Source organism: Xenopus laevis, chromosome 5S (assembly GCF_017654675.1).
Source record: "Xenopus laevis strain J_2021 chromosome 5S, Xenopus_laevis_v10.1, whole genome shotgun sequence".
Taxonomy (NCBI): domain Eukaryota; kingdom Metazoa; phylum Chordata; class Amphibia; order Anura; family Pipidae; genus Xenopus; species Xenopus laevis.
This window is the reverse complement of record NC_054380.1, coordinates 126,609,219-126,636,878: the sequence shown is the minus strand read 5'-3', so window position 1 is coordinate 126,636,878 and position 27,660 is coordinate 126,609,219. Positions and strand designations below refer to the sequence as shown.

Genomic DNA, 27,660 nt, shown 5'->3' with positions numbered 1-27,660 from the left:
TTAGTTCGAATCGTTCGATTCAAAGTCGTAGTCGAAGGTCGAAGTAGCCAATTCGATGGTCAAAGTAGCCAAAAGAAACAAAAAAGTTCTATTCCTTCACTCGAACTAAGTAAATGGGCCCCAGAGTGTATCCAGTCTTCCAATGACCCTATTCTACTTCTCTCCATGCTAATAACCGTACTCTAATCATGACTAACTACCTTTTCCACAGTTACTTGAGTTAATAAAATTGCTCTGTGCAAAGCTGGCCTCTGTCGACGTTGGTGACTCTGGAGACCATCCTTTGTGACGTTTTTTGGGGGGCCCAGAATTTGTCAAATTTCCTATTAAGGAAAAAAAAAAAACCACAAATTTAGAAGCAGCCAGTCACCTAAATGTAATCAGTATGTGTGATGTATATGCCCTTCTATTGTACACCGCTGCAGAATATGTTGGCTTTGTCAATATATTATATTAATGATAATAATATACAGCTGTGCAATTAGTTATAACAATCAAACAACTCTAAGCGAACGGGACCTGAACTGATCAAAACTAATTGCTTATAGGCAATGAAATCATTTCTGTGAGACAGACTTTCCTGCTGGATGTGTGTCCTTCCAAAAGGGAGCTCTAAATTTATAAAGTGCATTAGTTCAGCTCTTTTATAATGAAAAAAAGTATAAAGGTGGCCATACACAGAGAGATCCACTCGCTTGGTGATGTCGCCAAACGAATATCTTCCCAGTATGGGCGATATTGCACTTATCCGATCGTGAGCCCAACGATCGGATCATAATGCAGGAGTACGGGTGGTCGGATCGTGGAAACGCATCAACAAACAGATGCGGTCTGTGATCCGACGGGAATTTTAATCCTGCCCGATCTACATCTGGACGTTTTCGGCCAGATATCAATCGGGGAAGCCCATCGGAGGGCCTCATACACGGGCCAATAAGCTGCCAACTCGGTATGTCGGCAGCTTTTACCGGTAGATGTTTGGCCACCTTAAGAGATTCCCAAATGTTAACAGAAGGACAGATAGTGTGGAAGAGTGTGCCCACCCCAGATATTCAGGGCTGAAATGGGCATCCTGCACAACTGTCATTTTGTGCAGAGACAAAAAAAAACAATTTTAAAAATATCAACTTTTCTTGATATTTTTTCCCCTTAAACAGACAATTAAGTCTTGTGTACTTATTGTGTACACTGAACATTCCTCATCTGCCTCTTTGCATTTAGGTGGAAGCTGTCCTATTGTTTGCCTCCTTGAGACTTACTTTTAATCATATGTTTGCCAAATTACAAATGACAGCAGCAATATACATGGCAGGCTTTACGTCCCCTTTGAAAGAAAACACATTTTTCAAGCGTACCTAAAACAGGGGCTCTCGCTGGTGCTGAAGGATTCCTCTTTGTGGATTGTTGGGGACACATTTATATTCTGGTATGAGGAGCTGACTTGTGAGTGCAAGTAGCAATTATCTACTGTAAAATAAAAATACATGTTATAAATACAATAGTTACATAGTTACATAGTTAAATTGGGTTGAAAAAAGACAAAGTCCATCAAGTTCAACCCCTCCAAATGAAAACCCAGCATCCATACACACACCCCTCCCTACTTTTAATTAAAATTCTATATACCCATACCTATATTAACTATAGAGTTTAGTATCACAATAGCCTTTGATATTATGTCTGTCCAAAAAATCATCCAAGCCATTCTTAAAGGCATTAACTGAATCAGCATCACAACATCACCCGGCAGTGCATTCCACAACCTCACTGTCCTGACTGTGAAGAACCCTCTACGTTGCTTCAAATGAAAGTTCTTTTCTTCTAGTCTAAAGGGGAGGCCTCTGGTACGGTGATCCACTTTATGGGTAAAAAGGTCCCCTGCCATTTGTCTATAATGTCCTCTAATGTACTTGTAAAGTGTAATCATGTCCCCTCCCAAGCGCCTTTTTTCCAGAGAAAACAACCCCAACCTTGACAGTCTCCCCTCATAATTTAAGTCTTCCGTCCCTCTAACCAATTTAGTTGCACTTAGTCTCTGCACTCTCTCCAGCTCATTTATATCCCTCTTAAGGACTGGTGTCCAAAACTGAACTGCATACTCCAGATGAGGCCTCACCAGGGACCTATAAAGAGACATAATTATGTTTTCATCCCTTGAGTTAATGCCCTTTTTTATACAAGACAGAACTTTATTTGCTTTAGTAGCCACAGAATGACACTGCCCAGAATTAGACAACTTGTTATCTACAAAGACCCCTAGATCCTTTTCATTTAAGGAAACTCCCAACACACTGCCATTTAGTGTATAACTTGCATTTATATTATTTTTGCCAAAGTGCATAACCTGCATTTATCAACATTAAACCTCATTTTCCAGTTTGCTGCCCAGTTTTCCAGTTTAGACAAATCACTCTGCAAAGTGTCAGCATCCTGCATGGAACCTATAGCTCTGCACAATTTAGTATCATCTGCACAAATAGAAACAGTATTTTCAATGCCCACCTCCAGGTCATTAATAAACAAGTTGAAAAGCAAGGGACCTAGTACAGAGTCCTGCGGTACTCCACTAACAACACTGGTCCAATTAGAAAATGTTCCATTTACCACCACTCTTTGTAGTGATCAAGTTTTGCTCATGTTTTACTATTCATTTAAGGTAACTTAAATGTTTGTATATTTTTTTTTTCCTAAATTTGCCAAATGTAATATTGAAATGCCACAATTTTGTTTCCACTGTTTTTCCAGAGAATAGGTGTGACTACTTACATACTGACAAACAGGACCCCTTATCAGGAATCGTGGGGCTCCATAAAACTAAGTTTAGCAAACATGGGCCCCTGCCAACAAGTGGAATCGGTCCCTAATGAAAACAAAATTACCTGCAGTCATATAGCCATTTTGTGACTGAGGGTGGGTTATTCCCATAATATCCCTTATGCTAAAACAACACCCATGGCCATCCCTAATCCCCGTCCCCACAAGCATTGCTCCCTTAGCAACCCACATATCCCACTTATGTATCTTGGAGCCACTAACTGTAGCACCCCCTGTCCCACCCTTGCTGACAAAACTATGTGTGTATAAATGTGATAGGGACCTTTGATTGTAAGCTTCACAGGACAGGGGCCAATTCGCAAAATGTAGTGATGGGGATATTTCGCATCACCGAAAACTTTGCAAATTTCCCGCAATATTAGTGAAACGGCGAAAAATTCACGAATTTCCCGCAATATTTGTGAAATGGCAAAAAATTCACAAGACACATTGAAGTCAATGGGCGTCAAAATGATTTAACGCGTGTCAATTTCAACACCGCAACAATTGTTATACGGGCGCCTATTTTTGGCAAATGCATTAAAGTCAATGGGAGTCCGAATAATTTTGACGCACAACAATGTTTCTGTTTCTGCTCCCAAATTTCTTCAACGCAGCGGATTTCTCACCAGCCAATTCTCACGGCAGTTTCTCTAATTTATTCATTGGCGGCAAAACGTGTAAATTCGCCGTGAATTTGCATCTGGCGAATTTATTCGCCAATCACTAGTAAAATGGAAAGGATTATGGATTGTTTCAGTGCTGTATAAAGACTTATAATATTATTATTTACCCACCAGAGAGCAGTAAAAAAACACTTTTTTAGAAAAGACTATAAAGACAAACAGGCCTATGAATCAGTTCAGGTTCTCTTCACAATGTTAGTTACGCCAGCGTTATTTATGTTGTTTTACAGTACATCCATATGTCTGGCAGACTTAGCAATTCAACAATAACAACATTAGGATGCAGATAAGAAAAGAACATAGACTTCTAATTGTTGTGGCTTTTCCTCCATACCATTTTGGACTCTGTTCATATACGGATTGGGGGCAGTGGTTGGGTCTCTTGACTTGTTCATGGATCCAGGTCCATCATGAATAGCAGCAGGTACAGTACTTGAGCACAAGTTAGCGGAAAGGTTCCGACTTCTCACCTCTGAAAACAAAACAAAGGGACTTGTTACAAGTACTGATATAGACGCTGGTCTATTTAGCTGCAAACTAAGAATATCAGGATTATTTTATCATTTAATTAACTGAAAAAAACCTGTAAGTTCTGAGCGAATTGGGGGCGGGCCAAGGGCTTTTTTTTAAGGGTATTACAAATTTACATTGCCGGTAAATTTGTAATACTGGCCCTGGCAGGTGTTTTACCAGCTAGGCTGTTAAAATACCGGCCAGGTGGCAGCCCTAGTTCCAGTGACCTACAAGGAATCCACAACCCCTGGCAAATTATGATTCAAATGAATGCTACTCAATGTAACTAAATGAGTCGCAGTGGGACATGGGTTTTTACTACTGATCATGTTCACATATCAACCAGGAAGCTGTTATTTGGTTACCTTCCAATTGTTTTGTTGTTAGGCTGCTGGGAGGAAAGGGGTGATATCACTCCAACTTGCAGTACAGCAGTAAAGAGTGACTGGAGTTTATCAGAGCACAAGTCACATGACTGGGGGCACCTAGGAAACTGTCAATATGTCTAGCCCAATGTCATATATCAAAATTAAATGTAAAAAAATCAGTTTGCTCTTTTGAAAAACGGGTTTTCAGTCCAGAAGTCTGCTGTAGCAGCATTATTAAGGCATGTTTTTCCATGACGTATCCCTTTAAGCAAGCTGCTAATCAGAGTTACTTTGAATTTACAGCTGTGTAGACTATGTGCCATACCCATATAGTATCCATCCAATATAGTAGCCATAGTCAAACAGTATCAAATCTATAAAGTAAATATATTTAAATCAATTTAGATACCGATCGCTGCACTTTGTTTTCCGAAACTTCGGGCAACTTCGGAAAACGAATCGCTCCGAGTGCCACCCCGCTGGAGTTTTACATTCTAGCCGACGGGAGGCAGTTTGGGGAGATTAGTCGTCCCAAAGAAGAGGAGGTTTGTTCGCCAGGCAACTAAATCTCCCAGAATCTGAGCGTGTGTCTCTGCCCTTATATGTGAGTAAAAAGGCAAGTAAATATAATAATATTGTAGAAAACAGGCCAAAGATTGGATTACCCATAAGCCACAGATAGCTTCTACAACCTGATGAGGAGCTGACCAGCAGCATTTTCCAACCTGCTCAATAGATATCTAAAAAGTCCTGGGCAGTACGTGCAGGGACCAATAGTTTGCACCTTTAGAACTTCCCATGCCCAAGAGGAAGTATAGAGGATAAAAAGTAAGGGCAACTCTTGGCGCTTTAAACAGTGTCTTCCTTAGAAGCAGCCCTTAGAGTTATGGAGGACACCAAATATTGCTGGAAACCTATTTGCCAGGGTGGTTTAGCCCACACACAAAACGTTGGTGCCCACCTGGAGTGGAAGCATTTGGTAATACCAGCACAGTGATTCTGAGCTTGATAGGCGCCTAGGGCCACATTTCTCTATGTACTCACCAGAGCCTTTCCAAGATATCAGTGCTCCCTTTGTCAGGTTCCCCTGTGTATTCCTGATGAGGTAATATTTCAAGTATTTCTGTGGAGTGGTGAGCTTCAGGTTGATATGATTGGAAAACTCTGTGAAATAGCGGAAGCCTTTTTCTCCACAGCCAACACAGTTGCCAGAAAACCCTTAAAGGAGAAGGAATGGCTAAAATGACATAAGCTTTATCAGAAAGGTCTATATAAATACACCAATAAACCCTAAAAGTAATGGTGCTCTGAGTCCTCTGTCAAAATAAACACAGCATTTCTTTCCTTCTATTGTGTACTCATGGGCTTCTGTATCAGACTTCCTGTTTTCAGCTTAAACCTCCAGGGCTTGGGCTTGAGCATGCTCAGTTTGTTCCTCTCTCTCCCTGCCTCCCCCCGTCCTCCCCTCCCTGCTGTAATCTGAACTCAGAGCTATGAGTGAGCAGGGAGAGACTCAGGCAGGAAGTGATGTCACACCAAGCTAATATGGCAGCTGCTATCCTAAACAAACAGAGAGCTTCTAGAGCTGTTTACTCAGGTATGGAAAAGCATTCAGAATAAATATAGTGTTATAGATTGCAATATTGTGGTTTATCTATTGGCAATGAACTACTTCTGTAGCTTTCCTTATCCTTTAAAGAGGATACAGTCAAAGATTTATTTAAACGCTAAAGTATTCTTTACATGTTCTTCTTCACTTCATCTATTCTGTTCAAGTTGTCAGTCATGGTTTAGGCCATGGTTACCTTGTTACTCTATGTCCTAAATGGGGGATATATTAGAGAAGATAATGGCCATATTGAACCTTCATCGTGACCTACACTATTGCATGGCTTGTGCCTAGCAACGGATGCTGCATTTTGTGGAAAGTCCAATGGCCGTAGAGTTCGGGTTACAAGTACATGCTGAACTGCTCCAATTTTTGTATTTTGCCTGCCCTTGTTGCACAAAATCAGTACTGACAACTTGAATAAATAATCTGTATCACAAATGTGCAACCTGCAGCTGCTCTGGTACACCTAGGGGATTATTTATTAAAGTCCAAATTGATCTCAATATTTCTGCTTATTTATACTTATTTATTATTACATTTTCCCAAAAATTTGATTTGCTGTCAAAAATCAGATTTTCATTATTTTTTCGGATTTTTTCATCCGATTTTTATGTTTTTTTTGGAATTTTCATCCTGAAAACTCCGAAAACTTTGGGGTATTGCACAAAACCCAGGGCACATCAAAAAATCATTGGGACTTCTCCCATTGACTTATATGCAACCTCAACAGGTCTGAGATGCCGGATTTTCATATTCAGATTTTTCCATCCTAGGGGTTTAATAAATTCCAAACATTTTAAAAGTCTGATTTTATTAAAAAAAAATTTTCGTGATTTTTGCATTCGGAGTTTAGTCAATAACCCCCCTAAACGTACCTAGTAGTGCATTGCATCCGTTATCATCCGGCAAAAAGCTCTTGTCCACTGCACACACTAATATGTGATCAGGTAAACTGGGAGACTTGACTCCAACCAATAAAAATCCAGGCGGCACATCAAAGTAGTCAGCAGATAGTGAGGAGAGTCTCAGATTCCTCCCAGCCTGACAAAATCCTACAAATCATGATTAAAAGATACATTTTTCACTCAACACTGATCAAACTCAACTGAGACACATCTTGAATTGTATTTATCTCATGGTGTCATAGAACATGCTTGGAATTCTCTGATGAGGCAGAGATTAATTAGTATAGTGGGGGCTAATAATTGGCAAATTTTCTCACCGGCTGCAAAATTCCACATTTTGCCATCTGCAAATTTTTTTCATGAAACTGCAGTAAAAATTTGTAGAGTCAAAAAAGTATCCATAAGAAAAAATGCCCATTGACTTTAATTTTTCACCGTTTGGAGAATTTTTTCGCAGTTTCGCAAATTTTTCTGCAAAGCGAAACAGCAGGACAGATTCACTCATCACTCAAGTGGGGGCATTAGCGAAAAGCTTAGCTGTATATTACAAGAGGGCAGGCAGAACAGTTACAGATACTATTGTACATTATACCCTAACCCCCATATGTAATATAAGGTGCTAAGTTTGCCCAGGAGCAGTAATGTATAGCAACCAATAAGATGTTTGCATATAAACAGGTGACCTGTAAATGCTTCCTGCTGATTGGTTGCTATGGGTTACTGCCCCTGGGCAAACTTAGTGCCTTTTATTACATATCCTGTTTTTGAGACAACTTCTAGTTCTTCAGTGTCAAGCTTTATTACCATAGTGTAATGTTAGACCATGGTGTTGAAAAGCAAGGCCATAACTACAGAGGAAGCAGACCCTGCAGCTGCTGGGGGGCAGGAGGTATTTGGGGAACCACGAGGCCCTAATTTCAACACATATTGGCAAAACAGGTCAACCTCTGGATATGTTGGGAGCCCTAAAAGTAATTTGAGAAAAACAATTGGTCAGGTCGAGATCACAGGTACATTAGAACAAACTGTCAGTGACCTTCAGGGTGGGAATATACAGCCTACAGTTAGGGGGTTATTTATCCAGCTCAGAATATCCAAACCTCGAATAATTCATAGTTTTCAGAGGGAAAAAAAAACTACGAATTTTTCGAGATTTATTAAAGTGCGATGGTCTAAAAACTCCGAATCTGAAACCCCAGCATCTAAAATCTCTCGAGGTCCTTTGTAAGTCAATGGGGACGGTCCCAGTGTCTGCGCTGATGTCAGTACCGATATCCGTCGAGTTTGTGGTTTCTGCGCCAAAAAACTCAGAAAACTACGGTAGTTTTCTGAATTTTTTACGCAGAAACCATGAACAATTCGGAGTTTTCGGGGAAAGCTCTGGAATTTGCCCAACCCTATTTTTTCAGGCTTTTTTCTTCATAAATAAGGTCCATTCTGGCAATCGCAGTTGGTCGGATTTCTAACTTAGAAATACTGGGATAAATTCATTAATAAATTATTATGTTCCTAAACCATTCCTTCCTTTTATATAAATGATCTGGAGCTTAAGCTGAGCATTCATTAAGACATACTGTATCCAGCTTTATGCCTTTTAGGATCATAAATTGCAGACAAGATATTTAGTTTGTAAACATATTATGAATATCTTTGCATGTAGTGAGGTTGGGTGCAATAGGATTCATTCATCCCATCAATTAATCTTCCAGTATTCTGAGTCTTACCATTGGTGGTACAACAGCCTTCTGGGGGTGGTTTACTCTGGTAGGAAAGGGATGGGCTGCTGGATCCAGATCCATCATCCTCATCATCATCTTCATTGTCTGCTCGACCACCTGTAGAAGAAACCCTATGTTGAGACCCAGATCCAAACAGTAAAAAAGATGGAAGGCAATGGCAGATTACGTGTTTTTCACACAGACAGACAAATGGCAGTTTGATGGGATCTCCCGAATACCCCTCATAATTTGGGACACTGTCATTGTAACCCATGCCCTACCATTAGAAGACATTGGGGTCTTAAAGGAGAACTAAACCCTAAAAATGAATATGGCTAAAAAAAATTTTATATACTGAACTTATTGCACCAGCCTAAAGTTTCAGCTTGTCAATAGCAGCAATGATCCAGGACTTCAAACTTGTCACAGGGGGTCACCATCTTGGAAAGTGTCTGTGACACTCACATGCTCAGTGGGCTCTGAGCAGCTGTTGAGAAGCTAAGCTTAGGGCTCGTCACTAATTATCCAGCAGAAAATGAGCTTCCCCTGTAATATAAGCGGATGCTACAGGTTTGCTGATTATTAAATTCTGATGCTAATTGCACTGGTTTCTGTGCTGCCATGTAGTAATTATCTGTATTAATTACTAATCAGCCTTATATTGTGACATTTCTATTCTATGTGTACTGTATATTGTGAGTGGGTCCCTAAGCTCAGTACGTGACAGCAGCACAGAGCATGTGCAGTGAATCCGCAGAAAAGAAGATGGAGAGCTACTGGGGCATCTTTGGAGACACAGATCTTTACTGCTAAAGGGCTGTGGTTGCCTTGGGCTGGTACAGAAGCACAAAACATAATGTACAACATTTCTACCTACTTCTTTAGTTTAACTTTCCTTGTCCTTTAATAATCTCTGTGTAACCAAGAAATGGACACAGTTAATTACTCAGAACTGGGCAGGTGGAAAGAGTTCCTTTGTCCCCAGCACAGGCCTGCCATCAGGGGGGTATTGGGGGTACTGCAGCCAGTGGCCTGTGGAAGAAAAGTCTCCAGAAGTAAACGTGCTTGCTGTTTATGGGTTGTAAAGAGGCTGGAGCTTGTGGGAGACAGGGTCGATTTTTAGTATAATGGCCATGACTGGGGCAGATCAGGTGCTTGGCCATGCATCAGTGAGAAATGTTATTTTCATTAGGGTCCCATGCTACTTCTTGGTAGGGCCCGATCAGGGGCCCAAGTGACCCATCAGTTAATAACTGGGGGTTGCACTCCCCCTCAACATTCTATCATGGTCACCATGATTCCTGATGATTACAAAGTATTGGAAGACTACTCTGAATAAAAGTCTGAAGTTCTAACCAGTGTTTACAAAATAACACAGAAGGCGCACACTCATTTGCAGGTTCGAGGTGCTGATCCAGCAGGAGGCTGCCCAACCAAGTCTCCAATATATATACTTAAAAATTATGAAAGTGGATCGCACACTCTATATCAAAAAAAGGTTTTATTTGCCAAAGCGGTTACAAAACCAAAGCATTTGCCCAACGCGTTTCGACTGTAAAACGTTCTTCATCAGGCAGACTTTTACTTGCTTTATTTTCATTTCCTGTGACCATGATGAAGACAGTTTTATCATCAACCGTTTTACGGGTGAAACGCATTGGTCAAATGCTTTGATTTTGTAACCACTTTTCTTTTTTGGCAAATAAAACATTTTTTATTGATATAGAGAGTGCAATCCACCATGATTCCTGATGGTAGCCCTGCCTCAGACGCTAACCGTGTAAGCTACATATGTTCCTTTTGTTTTCAGAAGAGTTTTCCCCTGAGAAGCAGATGCCTGAGCTAAGCTGTTAGACACCTTGTGGAATTTATTGTATGACAGAGTTGTGTTGGCAGCCATTGTTATCACATCCACATCAGTATGTCTGGATGCACGTGTCCCAGGCTGTGAAAGAGAAAATTTCACTTAACTGCTCCTCCTGCCGTCTCTTGGGGAGAAGACAAAAAAAAGGATTTCTAAAGGCACACGAGAACAACATACATTTCTATAACAGCTTATTCCTACTAGATTTAACAGGAAAAAGTTTCCAGCAAACCACCAGAGCCCAGATATCACACTCACGCTGCCATTAGACTTTAAATCATTATTTCCTATAGGATATTCCTGTTCCAGTGTAAATCCTAATGTTCGCTGAGAAGAAATACAGTAATAATGAGACACTAGGCACTATGGGGTTCTTGAGAAAAATGGCTTCAGTTAAGGTGGCCATACACGGGCCGATAAAAGCTGCCGACAGACCGTGTCAGCAGCTTATTGGCTCGTGTATGGGGCCCCCCGATGGGCTTCCCCGATCGAGATCTGGCTGAAAGTCGGCCAGATCTCGATCGGATGGGACGAAAAATCCCGTTGGATCGCGGACGCATCTGTTCGTTGATGCGGTCCCGTGATCCGACCGCCCATTACTATTCGTTAGGATCCGATCGTTGGGCCCTAGGGCCCACGATCGGATCAGCCCGATATTGCCCACCTCAAGGTGGGCATATCGGGGAGAGATCCGCTCGTTTGGCAGCATCGCCAAACAAGCGTATCTCTCCGTGTATGGCCACCTTTAGTTAAATTAAATACAACTCAATTCTGGGCTAGAGATGTCTAAAGGTCGAGATAAAGCAGTGATCCCTTTAATCAGAGGCTTGTGACTCGTGAGCAACATGTTCATTATTGATCCATTTAATGTTGCTCCCAGGGGCCTCAAAGTAGGTGCTTATTTCTGAATTCCTGGTTTGTAGGAAAGTTTTTAAGGTACAAAAATCATGTGCACTACCAAACAGAGCCTTCTGCAGACTGCCAGCCCACATAGTGCTACCAAATAGCTAATCAATGGCCATATTCTGCACCCCTATGAGCTTTTGTTCATGCTTGTGTTGCTCCCCAACTCTTTTTACATTTTAATGTGACTCACCAGTATAAAAGGTTGGGGATTCTGAGTTAGAGAATGCCTGGGGCAAAGTCTGTGCTTTATGTATATAATTAGAAATAAGTTCCATAGGATTAGGAATCACATAGATAGATAGACAGACAGACAGACAGACAGTCTATGGGAGATGACCTTCCTGCAGTTTGGAGCTTTCTGGATAACGGGTTTCCGAATAACAGGTCCTGTACTTATTAAAAGGGAATTCCTTACCTTCCAGGGATGAGAACTTTGGTTCAGCTTCCAAATACAACTGGGAAAACACAGGTCTGGGCACCAGGGTATTGGATCTCAGAGAAGTCTCAATGGAATTGTGCAGAACTTCTTCAAATCTCCTTGTCTTCAATTGCCCTGCATATGAATTTCCCATCTTCACCGCAAAGTAGGAACAGAAATTAAAAAAAGTTTAATTTTCAGTGAAAAGTGAACAGTAGCCCCCTAAACTCGGGGAATTTCATGGGGTTATTTTTTATGGTGTTCCAATTATCCTAATCAGTGATCTGATTCTTGGCACCAGGATTAAGTCTGCACTGCTAAAGGTAAGTCAGTGAGTCAGTGAGAAGGCTGAATATTCCTCCTCCTCCTCCTCCTCCAGAGAGATGAGACCCTGTTATAGATTGCACAAAACAATCCAGTCAGCTGCCTTTCCCCAATCTCAACACTGGCCAGGGTCTGACACCTTATAAAAGAACTTCCCAGCTCTCTGACCCTTATTGCTTTGCTCCCCATGGTTTACAAGCTGTCCAAGAACATCACAGCATGTGTAACAAGCCAGTCCTTACATTCCCTGCCCATTATTCAGGACACTGAGTCTATGGGGGGCAGTCACCTCCACTGCAAATAGTCTGTGGATTAAAGGGGCAGTTCACCTTCACAAAACGGTATTAGTTTCAGAGAGTACACCATAAAAAGATCTGCTTTTCATTTTTATTTTCCTAAAATGCAAATGCTTCAATGAACTGGTTTAATTTCTCCTGTTCGCATGTTTCCCAGTGGCAGCTCTTTAAGGGGCAGATTTACTAAAGTGACTAACGTTGGCAAAAATTCGCCAACGATAGAGACAGACGCTATCGGTCATTCGCACTCTATCGCCAGGCAAATTTTTGCGAATTACCCTGCAAATTCACTAAGATGCGGTTTTTACCTCTTTCGCCAGACTTGCCTTCGCCAGCTCAGACCAGGCAAAGTGCATTGGAATGCATAGATGTTCCTCAATTTTTAATGGGAAAAAGTCCCAAAAAAGGCTGGCGTCTTTTCCTTTTTTCAGAGTGATGGCCTGCAAAAGTCTGTAAAAATTTTTTTGGGTAACCGAGTTCTCCCATACATTTTCTAACATATGGAATATTAACTATACACTGGGCATTATAACAACTCTATTGTCTTTATTAAAGGGATACTGTCATCAGAAAACATGTTTTTTTAAAAAACGCATCAGTTAATAGTGCTGCTCCAGCAGAATTCTGCACTGAAATCCATTTCTCAAAAGAGCAAACAGATTTTTTTATATTCAATTTTGAAATCTGACATGGGGTTAGACATTTTGTCAATTTCCCAGCTGCCCCCAGTCATGTGACTTGTGCCTGCACTTTAGGAGAGAAATGCTTTCTGGCAGGCTGCTGTTTTTCCTTCTCAATGTAACAAGAATTGGAGTGAGGTCCAGTTAGTACAAGTCCATTACGAATATCTAATTGCATCTATTGCCTCCCTAAAGCTGAAGGTCTGGGGCTTGTGCACTTGGACCCCCCATCATCAATGGTAAGTCAACCCTGCTGTATACTATACCTGCTGTATAACAACACTTTGGGTTGCCACCTTTTCTGGAAAATATACTGGCCTTCCTATATTCTTGCCGTTTTTTCCCATTAATCAAGCATCATTGTGAAATTATGAGTGGTAAAATACCGGCCAGGTGGCAACCCTATCAACACTGGATACCAATTGAAATTTGTAATTCACCTAACTTTACCAAATGAACATTCCCAGCCAAAATAACCCCAACCCATGATCCAGGAACCCCAAACTTATAAACATTATCCTATCAGCATTATCCTACATTACAGTTATAAGGTATGATCTTATAAAAAGTCATCTGAAAGGGCTGCCTGGCAGTAGGCTCCCCCATATCTACCTGCTATGTGGCTTCATTTAAACCTACAGACAAACCCCTAAGGGTCAATAAAGAAATGAAGGTACAGTTGCTCTTTAATGCCATTTCTTTGCCCAGGTTATTGACAATCAGAGTAGATCAGTCTGTTTGGCTCGCCTCTAGGTACCATGGCTGCAATCATGTAATGCCGCTTGCTTAGCAGAATGAGCTGCTAAATGTACACTCAGGTCCAGGGCCACCATCAGGGGGGACAAGTGTCACTTTTGAAAGAGCCGGGCCCCCCTTCCGAGAGCCAAAGATTTGCGGCCATTTTTTAATCTGAACAGCCGAAAATGTGGAAGTGCCGAACAGCCGAAGTCCCAAAGCGGCGAAAAGACCCGAAGCGGCGAAAAGACCCGAAGCCACGAAAAGCCGAAGCCGAAGTCCCAAATCGACGAAAAGACCCGAGCAGCGAAAAAAGACCCAAAGTCACGAAAGGAGGCGAAGTTGAAGTCCTGAAGCCATGAGTGGGTGGGGCTTGGGCGCCAGGGTGGGCTGGGCCCCCGAATATGTTGTTGTAAGGGGCACCGTGATTTCTAATGGTGGCCCTGCTCAGGTCACCATGACATGAACGGATTCCATGCACAACAGGAGGCATTTTCAAAGCTTTCTATTCAGTGGGAAGAGCAACAACAAGAAATGCGCTGCATTCAGGCGACCCAATGTTTTCTATAAATGTGAATATGTGCCTTTTTGTCTAATTAGGGGATTTAATAACTCCACAGCGCTGAAGCAGTTGCCTGGGTCAAGTTGCCCTCAATCATTCACCTGTAACAATGTCATTGTGCTGGACAGTGGAACCCAGGATTGTTTTTCTTAATGGAGACTTGTCTGGATAAATGATAAAGGCATAGACTGAAATACTGTGTGTGTACCATGGAAGAATGCTACTAGGGCTTTAGTAGCATCAGCAGGCAGGGGCCACAGAAAAACTACATCACCCCACTGACTGCATTCAAGTTCCCTCTAGAGCTGGGGCCTCCATGTCCGACCCTAAAACCACCCATGTGTAACATGATGCATCAGAAAGCTTTAGCATCACCATGTTTATGTTTATCACACCAGATGGGATGAATAGGGGAGACAGTTTCCCCCAATTTCCATTGTCCGAACATCAATTCTGAGCATTTAACAGCTCCACTGGCAGCCAACACAATTTTCTGAATTGTTTATCTTTTGCTTGAAGCCATGTTTATCCATTAAAATGAATATAAAGCAATTCCAGGTGTTTGATTGCTGGCCAAAATTCCCAGAATATTTTCACGTGCCATTGCCCTACGACAGTGGCTTTCAGATATGTTGGGTTCAAACCTAGCTTTATCATTCCAGCTTTGAACCCTTATTTTATCGTTATATGTATACATACTGTATGTACATATACATTGTTATTAAAGTCATCCTTGTTCTTTCCAGGACAGTAAAAAAAGTTTTAAGCCAAAATCTTACTCAATCTGGCAGTCAGACTGGTCTTCCACCCACATCTAAATTCACCCAAAATCTAAATCAGCCCCATAGCCTGGCATTCATTAAGCTAAAGAGACTGTACTATTAAATTTGCCTGTACATTAAGGGGGTTATTTATTAAAGTACATTGATTGCCAAAAACTCAAAGAATTCAAGTTTTTTTTTACTATAAAATCTGAATTTTTACTGGAAAAGAGCTCAAATTTTTCAAGGTTTATGAAACCCAGAGGATGGAAAAAGTCTTAATCCGCAAATTCGGCATCTCAGACCTGCCCAGGTTGTATATAAGTCAATGGGAGAGGTCCCTATCCTACTTGGAAGTTTCTGAGGTCTGTGTTGGAATTAGCAGAAAATCTGACTATTTTGGACTTTTGGGGAAAAATCCGGAAAATTCAGGCTTTTTGGGAAAAAGCCAGAAAAAATAGAGTGATTTGGAAAAAACCTCGTAGATCTCGTACGATTCATATTTTTTGATAGATTTGTTCGAGTTTGTCCTCAATCTGATTAAATCTTGATTTTTTTAAAGGGGTGGTTCACCTTTAAATTAACTCTTAGTATGTTATAGAACGACCAATTCTAAGCACTTTTTAATTGATTTTCATTATTTATTTTTTATAGTTATTTGTCTTTTTCTTCTGATTCTTTCGCTTTCAAACGGGTGTCGCCGTCCCCTTCTAAACAAACAAATGCTCTGTAAGGCTACAAATTTATTGTTATGGCTACTTTTTATTACTGATCCTTCTCTTTAAGGTGGCCATACACGGATAGATCCGCTCGTTTGGCGATGTCGCCAAACGAGCGGATCTCCCTCCGATATGCCCACCTTGAGGTGGGCAATATCGGGCAGATCCGATCGTGGGCCCTAGGGCCCAACGATCGGATCCTAGCATTCACAAACGGGCGGTCGGATCGCGGGACCGCATTAACTAACAGATGCGGCCGCGATCCGACGGGGTTTTTAAACCCATCCGATCGAGATCTGGCCGACTTTCGGCCAGATCTCGATCGGGGAAGCCCGTCGGGGGCCCCCATACACGGGCCAATAAGCTGCCGACACGGTATGTCGGCAGCTTTTATCGGCCCGTGTATGGCCACCTTAAGACTCTCTCCTATTCATATTCCAGTCTCTAATTCAAATCAATGCATGGTTGCTAAGGTAATTTGGGCCCTAGTTACCAGATTGCTTAAAATGCAAATTCAAGAGTTGTTGAATAAAAAGCTAAATAACTCAAAAACCTTCAATAATAAAAAATGAAAACCAATTGCAAATTATCTCAGAATATCACTCTCTACATCATACTAAAAGTTATCTCAAAGGTAAAAAAACCCTTTATTAATAAATAAGGTCCAATTGTGGATTCTAGTTTGGTCAGACAACCTTTTTTATTATATATTTTATTTTGATAAATATGCCCCCCCATCAATCATCTGTTACTGCACAGACTAACTAACATGAACAGGACAAGATCTTTAAAATATTATTAGTTAGCTTTTCTCACCTGTACTAGGAGCTGTTGCCCTAGCAACTAGAAGGTAATTAACTAGTAATATAAGCAGAACAGAAACAAACGTACCAAAAATTTAAAATAGAAACGGCATAAGAAAGTTATTAATTTCCCCGTTAAATGAATTAGAGGTCGTAACCTCTGTCTTGCCCAGAATAGTGAAGGGCATTGAAGATGTCAAAAAGGTCATCCATTTATTGTAGGCATAGGAGATTCCCTTCTTTGCTTATTTATAGATTTAACCTACAAGAGGGTGCAATCTTAGGGGAAGTGAAATTCATGGTGTATTTCCAAAAAAAAATTTTTTTCAACCTTTTCAAGCATGTATTGTTTCAGACTTAACTACAGGTATAAGATCAATTATCCGGAAACCAGTTATCCAGAAAACACCGAAATACGGGAAGGCCATCACCCATTGACTACATTTTAATCAAATAATCCGAATTTTTAAAAATAATTTCCTTTTTCTCTGTAATAATAAAACAGGACCTTGCACTCGATCCAAACTAAGATATAATTAATCCTTATTGGAAACAAAAACAGCCTATTGGGTTTATTAAATATTTAAATTTTTAAAAAAGTAGACTTTACCTTTAAATTAACTTTTAGTATGTTATAGACTGGCAAATTTTAAGCAACTTTTCAGTTAGTTTTCATTACTTATTTTTTATAGTTTTTTCATTATTTGCCTTTTTCTTCTGCCTCTTTCCAGCTTTGAAATGAGGGTCACTGACCCCATCTAAGGCTACACATGTATTGTTGTTACTTTCAATTACTCATCTTTCTATTCAGGCCCTTTCCTATTTATATGCCAGTCTCTTATGCAAATCAATGCATGGTTTCTAGGGTAATTTGGAGCCTAGCAACTAGATTGCTGAAATTGCAAACTGGAGAGCTGCTGAATAAAAAGCTATATGACTCAAAAACCACAAATTATAAAAAATTAAATCCAAAGTAAATTGTCTCAGAATATCTCTCTTTACATCATACTAAAAGTTAACTCAAACATGAACAACCCCTCTAAGGTATGAAGATCCAGAGTACTGGAAGATCTGTTATCAAGAAAACCCCAGGTCCTGAGCATTCTGGATAACAGGTCCCATACCTGTACTATGTGAGCTCTGCAATGGCCTTAAGGGTCAGGGCACACGCTCAGATTCGGGGAGATTAGTCGCCAGGTGACAAATCTCCTCTTCTTTGGGGCGACTAATCTCCCCGAACTGCCTCCGGCAGCTAGAATGTAAATCGCCGGCGGGATGGCACTCGAAGCGATTCAATTTCTGGAGTCACTTACAAGGAAACTTCGGGCGACTTAGGAAAACAAATCGCTCCGAGTTCCATCCCGTTGGCGATTTACATTCTAGCCAGCGGGAGGCAGTTCGGGGAGATTAGTCACCCGAAGAAGAGGAGATTTGTCACCGGGCGACTAATCTCCCCGAATCTGTCCGTGTGCGTTGAAGGGGATATATGATCAAATGAGCATAGAGAGTGTGGGAATGTGATAAGGACCTTAAAAAACTAATGACTACATAACTAATAATTGTCAGACTGAGCAGGTTTGAGTGGTAAATATCCAGGGCTGTGTGGTTTCTATCAATCCAAACCAGAAAGGACAGATTTGTTCCATGGAGCATTAGATCACTTATCACGTTCAGTTTTGGAACACAACAGCTGACCCTGAGGCAAGGGAAGGGTCACTCTAACCCTGGAACAACACAGGGAGAATAGGAGCAGACTGCGGGGCTCTAATTAAAGGGATACTGTCATGGGAAAACATGTTTTTTTCAAAACGCATCAGTTAATAGTGCTGCTCCAGCAGAATTCTGCACTGAAATCCATTTTTCAAAAGAGCAAACAGATTTTTTTATGTTCAATTGTGAAATCTGACATAGGGCTAGACAGTGCTGGGCCAAGTCAGCCGGGCGCCCAAGGCAACCCAGCTGACTACGTAGCCCTCTTCTCAAGTGTGTGCGCGCGCATGATGGGAATTCCAGACTCAAGCGTGTGTGTGCACTTGCGCAGCCACATGACTGGGAGCAGCTGGGAAACTGACAATATGTCTAGCCCCATGTCAGATTTCAAAATTGAATATAAAAAAATCAGTTTACTCTTTTGAGAATTGGTTTTCAGTGCAGAATTTTGCTGGAGCAGCACTATTAACTGATGCATTTTGAAAAAAACATGCTAGACCCCTTCCACTTGAAATCTGAGCCCCTTGGCCTGGAGAATTTATCCCAAACAAAATGAAGCTGAGCATTAGCATGAGAAAAGCAGCAAGGTCTCAGCCAGGCGTCCACATAGACCTGACCCCGGAGAGTTGATCTTCTAATGTCACTGCTAGCAGAATACTCTGTATAATAAGTCACTAGGGAAGGCTAGCATTAGAAAGTCAGTGCTATTTGCTCTGGTTAATATGAGTATCAGATTGATGACCCTCCCTAACAAATAAATTATCAATGTAATGGGGATAACTAAAGAAGAAGAGTCATGTGACTGCTGGGGGGACCCAGGAATATAGGAGGGGACTGACTTATAAGAAGTTTCAGTACAGGTTTGGGACCTGTTATTCAGAATGCCCGGGACCTGGAGCTTTCCAGATAATGGATCTTTCCGTAGTTTTTATCTTCATACCTTGAGTCCGTTAGAAAATTATATAAACATTAAATAAACCCAATGGGCTGGTTCTGCGTTCAATAAGGATTAATTGTATCTTAGTTTGGATCAAGTACAGGTATGGGACCTGTTATCCAGAATTCTCGGGACCTGGGGCTTTCCGGATAACGGATCTTACCATAATTTGGATCTTCATACCTTAAGTCTACTAGAAAATCATGTAAACATTAAATAAACCCAATGGGCTGGTTCTGCGTTCAATAAGGATTAATTATATCTTAGTGTGGATCAAGTACAAGCGACTGTTTTATTAAAATAGAGAAAAAGGTAATAATTTTTAAAAATTTGGATAAAATGGAGTCTATGGGAGACAGTCTTTCTGTATTTCGAAACTTTCTGGATAATGGGTTTCCAGATCATTTATCTTTGATCTCCTGCACTTAAAGGGGTTGTTTACCTTTGAGTTAACTTTTAGGGGCACATTTACTTAGCTCGAGTGAAGGATTAGAATGAAAAATACTTTGAATTTCGAAGTATTTTTTTGGCTACTTTGACCATCGAATTGGCTAGTTTGACCTTTGACTACGACTTTGAATCGAACGATTCAAACTAAAAATCGTTCGAATATTCGACCATTCGATAGTCGAAGTACTGTCTCTTTAAAAAAAACTTTGACCACCTACTTCGCCACCTAAAACCTACCGAGCATCAATGTTAGCCTATGGGGAAGGTCCCCATAGGCTTTCTAAGTAATTTCTGATCGAAGGAAAATCGTTCGATCGATGGATTAAAATCCTTTGAATCGTTCGATCCGAAGGATTTAATCGTTCGATATATGATTTTTCCTTCGAAATGCGGTAAATCCTTTGACTTTGATATTCGAAGTCGAATTAACCCTCGATATTCGACCCATAGTAAATGTGCCCCTTAGTATGATGCAGAGAGTGATACCCTGAGACAATTTACAATTGCTTTTAATTTTTTATTTGTGGTTTTTGAGTTATTTAACTTTTTGTTTTGCTCTCCAGTTTGCAGTGTCAGCAATCTGGTTGCTAGGGTCCAAATTACCCAAGCAATCATGCATTGATCTGAATAAGAATATGGAATATTAATATGGGAGGGTTGGAACAGAAAGTTGAGTAGTAAAAAGTAGTAACAAAAAAAATTCTAGCTTTATGGAGCATTTGTTTTTAGATGGGGTCAGTGACCCCCTTGTGAAAGCTGGAAAGAGTCAGGACAAGAAGGCAAATAATTCATAAACTATAAAAAATAAATAATGAAGACCGGGTGAAAAGTTGCTTAGAATTGGCCATTCTATAACATACTGAAAGTTAACCTGAAGGTGAACCACCCCTTTAACACCCATAAAAAAATTAATTGGCAGGTGCACGTCAATACATTTGTTACAATTTAAGATAAGCAAAGAAACAATTGTAACAATTTAATATATGCAGGTCTCTTGGGTAAACTGTGACTTGCAGGTTAAAGGGCAATTCACCTTCATTAGCAAAACTGTAATAACACATATAAATACCGAAATGTGTTCAAACTTTCACATTTTGTAAAATGATCATGGCAATTAGGGGGTGTGACCACAAATATGTGTGTGGTCAAAATAAATGTCACCATGCTGCGTGCGGCAAATCTTTTTATTCCTCTTTCTATTTACCAAATGTCAACAATGAGCCCCCGTGCAGCCCAAATACTGCTCCAATTAGTCATTTGGTCCCAGCTCCTGTTCACTGCAGGAGAAAGTCGTGACATTTCTGTAACAATCCGGGACTGTGGGTTGAGCTGTCAAAATCGGGACTGTCCAGTGGGAGGGATGCAGTAGATTGCATAAATATGCTATAGGGGTTATAAAATGTAATAAACGGCATTAAGTTTGCCCGGGGCAGTAACCCATAGCAACCAATCAGCTGGTGGAGTTTACCAGTCACCTGTTTAAATGCAAACATCTCTTTGGTTGTTATGGGTAACTGCTCTGGGGCAAACTTAGTGAGTTATATTACATATGGGGGTATATGTTTAATGCAATGCATGCATGAAAAATAAGTGTGTTGCCTTATACATGTATTTTAGGACTTGTACGACTTCATACAAAGAAATAATGTGTGCAAGCATCAGGCATGACAAGTGACCCCCGCAGACAATAGATGAATTGGGAACACTCCCATTATTCTCACCAATCTTTCCAATATGCAGAGATTTCTCTAGGGCGACCTCTAGTCTCTCGCACAAACTTCTTCTCCAGCGCCCACAGTGTCAGAGGTCCTCTCCAGTCTGGCCAGCACAGAAAGATGGATCTTTTGGGAAAATGGTAGCGATCGACCAAGCTAACAAAAGGCAAGCTTCAAATCTGAATTTCATTAACAAAGGCTAAAAGCAGAAATCAATAAAAAGTCACCAGTTTTATTCTGCTCTCATGGCAGATACGGAAAGTTTCGCTCAGGTTTATTGTGGAGAAGAGACTGCTATGACTTTGCATGGAGAGTCTTTATAAAGCCTCTGCTTTACTTAGTAGCCTGTTACTTTTTTATGGATAGAACAGGCCACAAGTTGGATAACACTACAAATATACAATATAGTATGCCATTGGTTCTTTAAAATCATTACCCTAGGTGCTGGGGGCTAATGGCAAATGAGCAGGGAAGGGAAATTCTGTATGCTGCCAATGCAAAGGGAGTATTAGTCAGAAACTGACACTTTGAAAGCAACATTCAGCCATTGGAAAGAGCAATTTTGCCTTCTCTCATCAAAAGCCATAATGAATTATTTACTAAGTGCAGGGCCGGATGCAAAGTGCAAAACAGGGGCACAATCTGCAATGTTTTTCAGTCATTGCTCCATGCAATGCACATGTCTAAATTTCCGCAGGACTGTGTTAACCCCCCATGATTACAGAGCTGCCTGTGTTCAGCAGCATTACATACATGTGGACAGGCAGAATGTACAGTACTGTATGTGCAAAATCAGTGGCGTAACTAGCGTGCGAACCTTCAGATGGACCTGGCGCAGTCCTATCCCCATCCTCCCACCCACTTCCCGTCCACACCCACCCATGCCTGCCCCGAACTCCGCCCATGTCCCGCCCCAAGTTGCGTCGACTTTTTTTTCCAGTAAGAGAGTGGCTGGGGAGGAGGTGGTTTTCTTATTAGCTATAGAGCAGGGATCCCCAACCTTTTTTGGACCGGGGACCGATGCCAAATTTTTTTTCCTGTGAGAACCAGGGGGTGGGGTCGGGGATGGGGTCAGCAGGGTCGGTTTGAGGTCGGGGGAAGGGTCGGCGAGGGTCAGCGGGATTGGCAGCAAATTTGGATGCGCCAGTGTCCAATTTTGGCGTGCCGGTGTCCAATTCAGACACCGGCGTGCCAAGGTTTTTGCGCACTGGGCTCAGCAGCCCAGTATGAGAGTGTCCGCGGCCCGGCGGGTGGGGACCCCTGCTATAGAGGAAGCAGACACGCCTACCCCACGCCTGCCCCTACTCCGCCCATGTCCTGCCCCAACTTGCGTCGCCTTTCTTGCCGGTAAGAGAGTGGCTGGGGAGGAGGGGGTTTTCTTATTAGCTATAGAGGAAGCAGATCCCACAGTCCAGGCCCCCCCTGCAACTGCAGGGTCTGCTTCCTCTATAGTTACACCACTGTGCAAGATGCAGACTGCAGTGATGCTCCAGACGCAAATGCTTTTAGAACGAACTAAGGAGAGTGCTTTTGTGCCCCTTAGTGCTCCAGCGTCATAACCTATGCAGTCAAAATACAGTCAGTCTGTGGATAGCAGTACATGTAGTGGTTGCTTTTTCCAAGGCCACTACAGAAGATGGGAACCCCCTTAGCTTTTGCGATAATACGCCATCAATATATTCAAACTCCGCACAAGTCTCCCATTACTGATCTACCATAAAATCTCAAATCTATCTTAATATGATATGTAAAAATCCACAGTAACTCCTGCCACCCCATATGGCAAATACATCCATGTCAACAGGTGGTAGAAGAGTGGTGTTTAGGTTATCCTGTCTTAAAGGAAAACTATACACCCAAAATGAACACTTAAGCAACAGATACTTTGTATCAAATAAAGTTGCATATTAAAGAATCTTACCAAACTGGAATATATATTTATATAAATATTGCCCTTTTTACACTCTTGCCATGAACCACCATTTAGTGATGGTCTGTGTGCTGTATCACCTGACCAGAAATACTGCAGCTCTAACTGTAACAGGAAGAAGTGTGGAAGATAAGACAGAACTCTGTCTGTTAATTGGCTCATGTGACCTAACAAGTATAGTTTGTTTGGTATGTTTGTGTGCACCGTGAATCATACGATCCCAGGGGGCGGGCCTTATTTTTTAAAACGGCAGTTTTCTATTTATGATTACTCAATGGCACATTCTACTAAAAAAGTATATTATTATAAAAATGGTTTATTTACATAAAACAGGGTTTTACACATGAGCTTTTTTTTTCTCTTTTTATAGAGGTGTATATAATTTTCCTTTAACCAATGTGAGCTGTAAAAGTGAGCTGCTAGTTTGTCTCTATATAAATATATATCAACAGGCTTGGTAATTTGTAAATGAGCCATGTGCCCTTCAGTACCCAAGACACCCCCCAATGTACCATTCCAGTTATCAGGGTCCTAAAGCTACTGAGAAATAGAGAGAGAGGGGAGTTATAAAGGGACGTGTTAGTTAGAAGTTCAGCACCTTTCTGCAGCCCTTCAGTACTCTTCCTAAAGTTGGGATAGTGATTAGCAGGACGTGGGAGGAGAAGGATGAATAGACCCCAGGCCCTTCTGTCTGGGAATTACAATGCAGCTTCCATGTTTACTTCTGCATTTTAATAGCATGTCTGCATCCTGGAATGCTCATTTATACATAAACAAGGGACCTGCAGTCTTGGGGGGTGCATTTATGTTGGGCAGGCATTGTTATTGTATTTATATAATAAACATATTATGGAGTGATGTATATAGTTTGTATATTGAGCTTATTTTCCAACATTGGGCAAATTTACACCGGGCAAGGCAACCAATAACATTTTTGCTACCATTGTTCTGCTCAACAAAGCTCATTGTTGATTGGTTGCTATGGGATACAGCCCAGGTCCAACATTGCAAAGTGTTGGTAAATAAGAACATCACGAGTCTTTGCCTTACGGATGTTTTAGTCTAATCACAGTCATACTAATGATGGCGCAAGCATGGGCAACTGTTCAAAAGCACAAATTGTAGGGCAGAGTCACAAGCATGCAGTAAAGCAGGTAATCAGCCCTACACACAAGTTGGACAACAATGGTTTAAGAATCTGAAGCCTAGATAGAATATTGCATATGAAGGAATATAACTAAAGCAAAGCTGCAAAAACCACAGTACTATGGTTGCCTTGGGCTGCTACAGAAGCCCAAAACATCTGCAGCATTTCTACCCTACTTCTTTGTTAAGCTTTAGTTGTCCTTTAAAGTAAAATGAAAGCTACAAGCCCCTAGTAAGGAATCTCCAGTGATTCTAGTCACAATTTTGAAACTCGGGCCAGTAGTTGTCTTCATTCATATCTGTTGTCTGCTGCTCCACCATATGGTTCCAGTGTCCCAGGCATCGCTGGGGTGAAGATAACCTTAAAGTACATTCATTTTTTTTTTAATTACACTGTTTATACTGCAAATAATCCTTCGCTGATCTGTAAGTACAAGCTGAGGTGGAATAATCAGTGCAGACCAGACTGATGACTAAACGGAACCAATGTATTTAACAGGGCACAAACTGCTGAACTTAGGTACATGAGATAGTGGATAATGTACCCCCTAGTGTAATTTATAAAGATATTATTAGTCACCGAGGAGTTATGTGTCCATATAAAAGCACAAGCTTTTATACAGATCACATAATTCTTCGGTGACTAATAATGCTGATGCAGAATGATTTGGAACGGAATGTTTATCGAAGTGAAATACTATAGTAAAGGTGGCCATAGACGTAAAGATCACAATCTTTGCCGGAAGATCGTCACATATATAGGTAGAAACAATACAATTCTACCTGTATCTGACGATTCAGCACTAACAATGGCTGATGTTCAGGTGCCTTCAAAGGTGCCCCGAACAATATTTTCCGGCCAATGACAAGCCAACCGATATCCAAGTCTTCTGCAGATATCGGTCGGCTCGACTCCTACCATTCATGCAGCGAATATTGTATGAAAATTAGTTTTGTATATTATCAGTGCATCTATGGCCACCTTAAGATAACGTCAAACTCACATAAACCCTGTAAAACTATTTTTACAACTCGGATAAATTGAATCGACCCGATAAAATGGAATCTAATTTGATTTGAATTTTAAAAACTCGATGCGATTTTTTTTCTACCAGGAATGTCAGGAAGGCTGCAAACAACTCCAAATTGATCCCTGGACATCTCCTATTGACTTAAACAGGAATTCGGCAGGTTTTAGGTGGCGAATAGTCAAATTCGAGTTGTTAAAGAGCCAGAGTATGATAAATCATTCAAATTCAAATTTTTTTAAAAATCTTGAACTAGTCAAATGTGACAGTTTTAACCATAAAAAAAATTCTAAAATTTTAATTTCGAATTTTCAATTCGACCCTTGATAAATCTGCCCCCTAATGTCAATCCACCTGCATGACCTGGAGATTAGATTGTTAGCTCCACTGGGGTAAGGACTGTGGTATATGTTGGTGATATATATTAATAATGCATGCATGCTTTAATAATAATGCATGCTTTAATAACAATACTGATATAAATATCATACCTCCTAACATTTTGTAAATCAAAAGAGGTCAAAAAAGTTGGTGCATGTAGCACGGTGAATTTTTCCGACCACACCCATTTTGTGGCCAGACCCCCTAATTACCATGTTCATTTTACAAAATTTGGCAGGTTATGAAAGTTTGAAAATATTTTTTTTTTCATATTTGCTAATGAAGGTGAATTGCCCTTTAAGCTGTGAGTCTAACTTTTCCCAAGGGGCCTGTTATCTTATATTGTTACAATTACTTATCTCCTTATCTTGAAATTGTTATAAAAGTATCTTATAAGTAGCTGTGGCTGTTCTGGGCTCTCTGCCAAAAGCCAATTAAGTTAGAAACATTGTTTCTTTTTGTGGCTGTTCAGTGCAGAGAAAAACTGGACCAGTACAAATGAGGGACTGCAGGTTGAGCTGCCAAAAGAGGGACTGTCCCTCTTAAAAACAGGACAGTTGGGAGGTATGTATATGTTTATTTATATAGATATATATATGTCCCTGTGAGGACCGAAACGTTGATCCAATAAATAAGTTATTTTTTGCAAAATCCTGGTGAGCAGCATTTTTCTATGAACATGTATTTTTTCTGAATTTATAAGTGTGTGCCTAAGCTCTCCAGAGCGCATATATATATATATATATAGATATATATATATATATATATATATATAGATATATATATATATATATAGATATATATATATATAGATATATATATTTATATATAGATATATATATATATATATAGATATATAGATATATAGATATATATATATATATATATATATATATATATATATAGATAGATATATATATATATATAGATATATATATATATATATATATATATATGAAAGTGAATGGCAAAATAATGAATGAAAGCTGCCCTGAAGAGCTTCTAATCTAGCATGTGTGCAAACAGCTCAGTGCAGAACTGTTGGATCCTATAGATATATTTGTATCCATCATGTGGTGACTGACACATGCCATCATCCTGAACTCAGGTCTCCATGGAAAGTGCCTTATTGCCTACATCAAATCCCTTTCACCCACCCTGCAGGTCAGAAGGAAGGGTGGTGCAACTTACCTCACCTCTGGGTGCCCCGGCCGGATGGATCCCTTAGGAGAGAGTTGGAAAAGCTGCAGGAGGCAGTGTAGGGGATGAGAGCTGTCTGCTCACTTGAGGCTTTTGCTCTCCTTTTGCTGTGTTGCTCCCCTCCCCCTGCCCTGTTGCTCCTGCAGACACATCCCCTCCTTGCAATGGGCTCCCCCTCCAAAGCCAACAGCCTGTTTGCTTTTTAAGAGACAGCAGTTCTCCAGAGGAGTGCATGAGAAAGGGGGCTGGGTATCACTTGAGGAGAGAATAGGTGTTAAGAGGGCATAAAAGGGAGCAGAGCTGCTGGAGGGGGACCTTACAGCCAGAGGTCAGGAGAATTCTGACAGATTCCTACAGTCCCATCACTCTCTCACACACTGTGACAATAGCCCAGCCAGAGACATTCAGCCATTCCCACCATTAGGAAGCCATAGGGGTCTTGTCATTAAAAAGATGGTATATAGAGTGACCACCTGGCC

At 40.8% G+C, this 27,660-nt stretch overlaps 1 protein-coding gene across 1 annotated transcript; it reads right to left on the bottom strand.

Moving 5' to 3' along the window:
- Positions 1-27,660, bottom strand: greb1.S (growth regulating estrogen receptor binding 1 S homeolog). The gene is made up of 8 exons (XM_018265944.2): positions 27,173-27,660; positions 11,802-11,958; positions 8,623-8,733; positions 6,869-7,045; positions 5,426-5,599; positions 3,835-3,972; positions 1,356-1,467; positions 1-323 (listed from the first exon to the last, which is right to left on the bottom strand). The coding sequence occupies exons 2-8, from the start codon at positions 11,956-11,958 to the stop codon at positions 221-223; spliced, it is 972 nt and encodes a 323-aa protein (XP_018121433.1). The 5' UTR covers positions 27,173-27,660; the 3' UTR covers positions 1-220.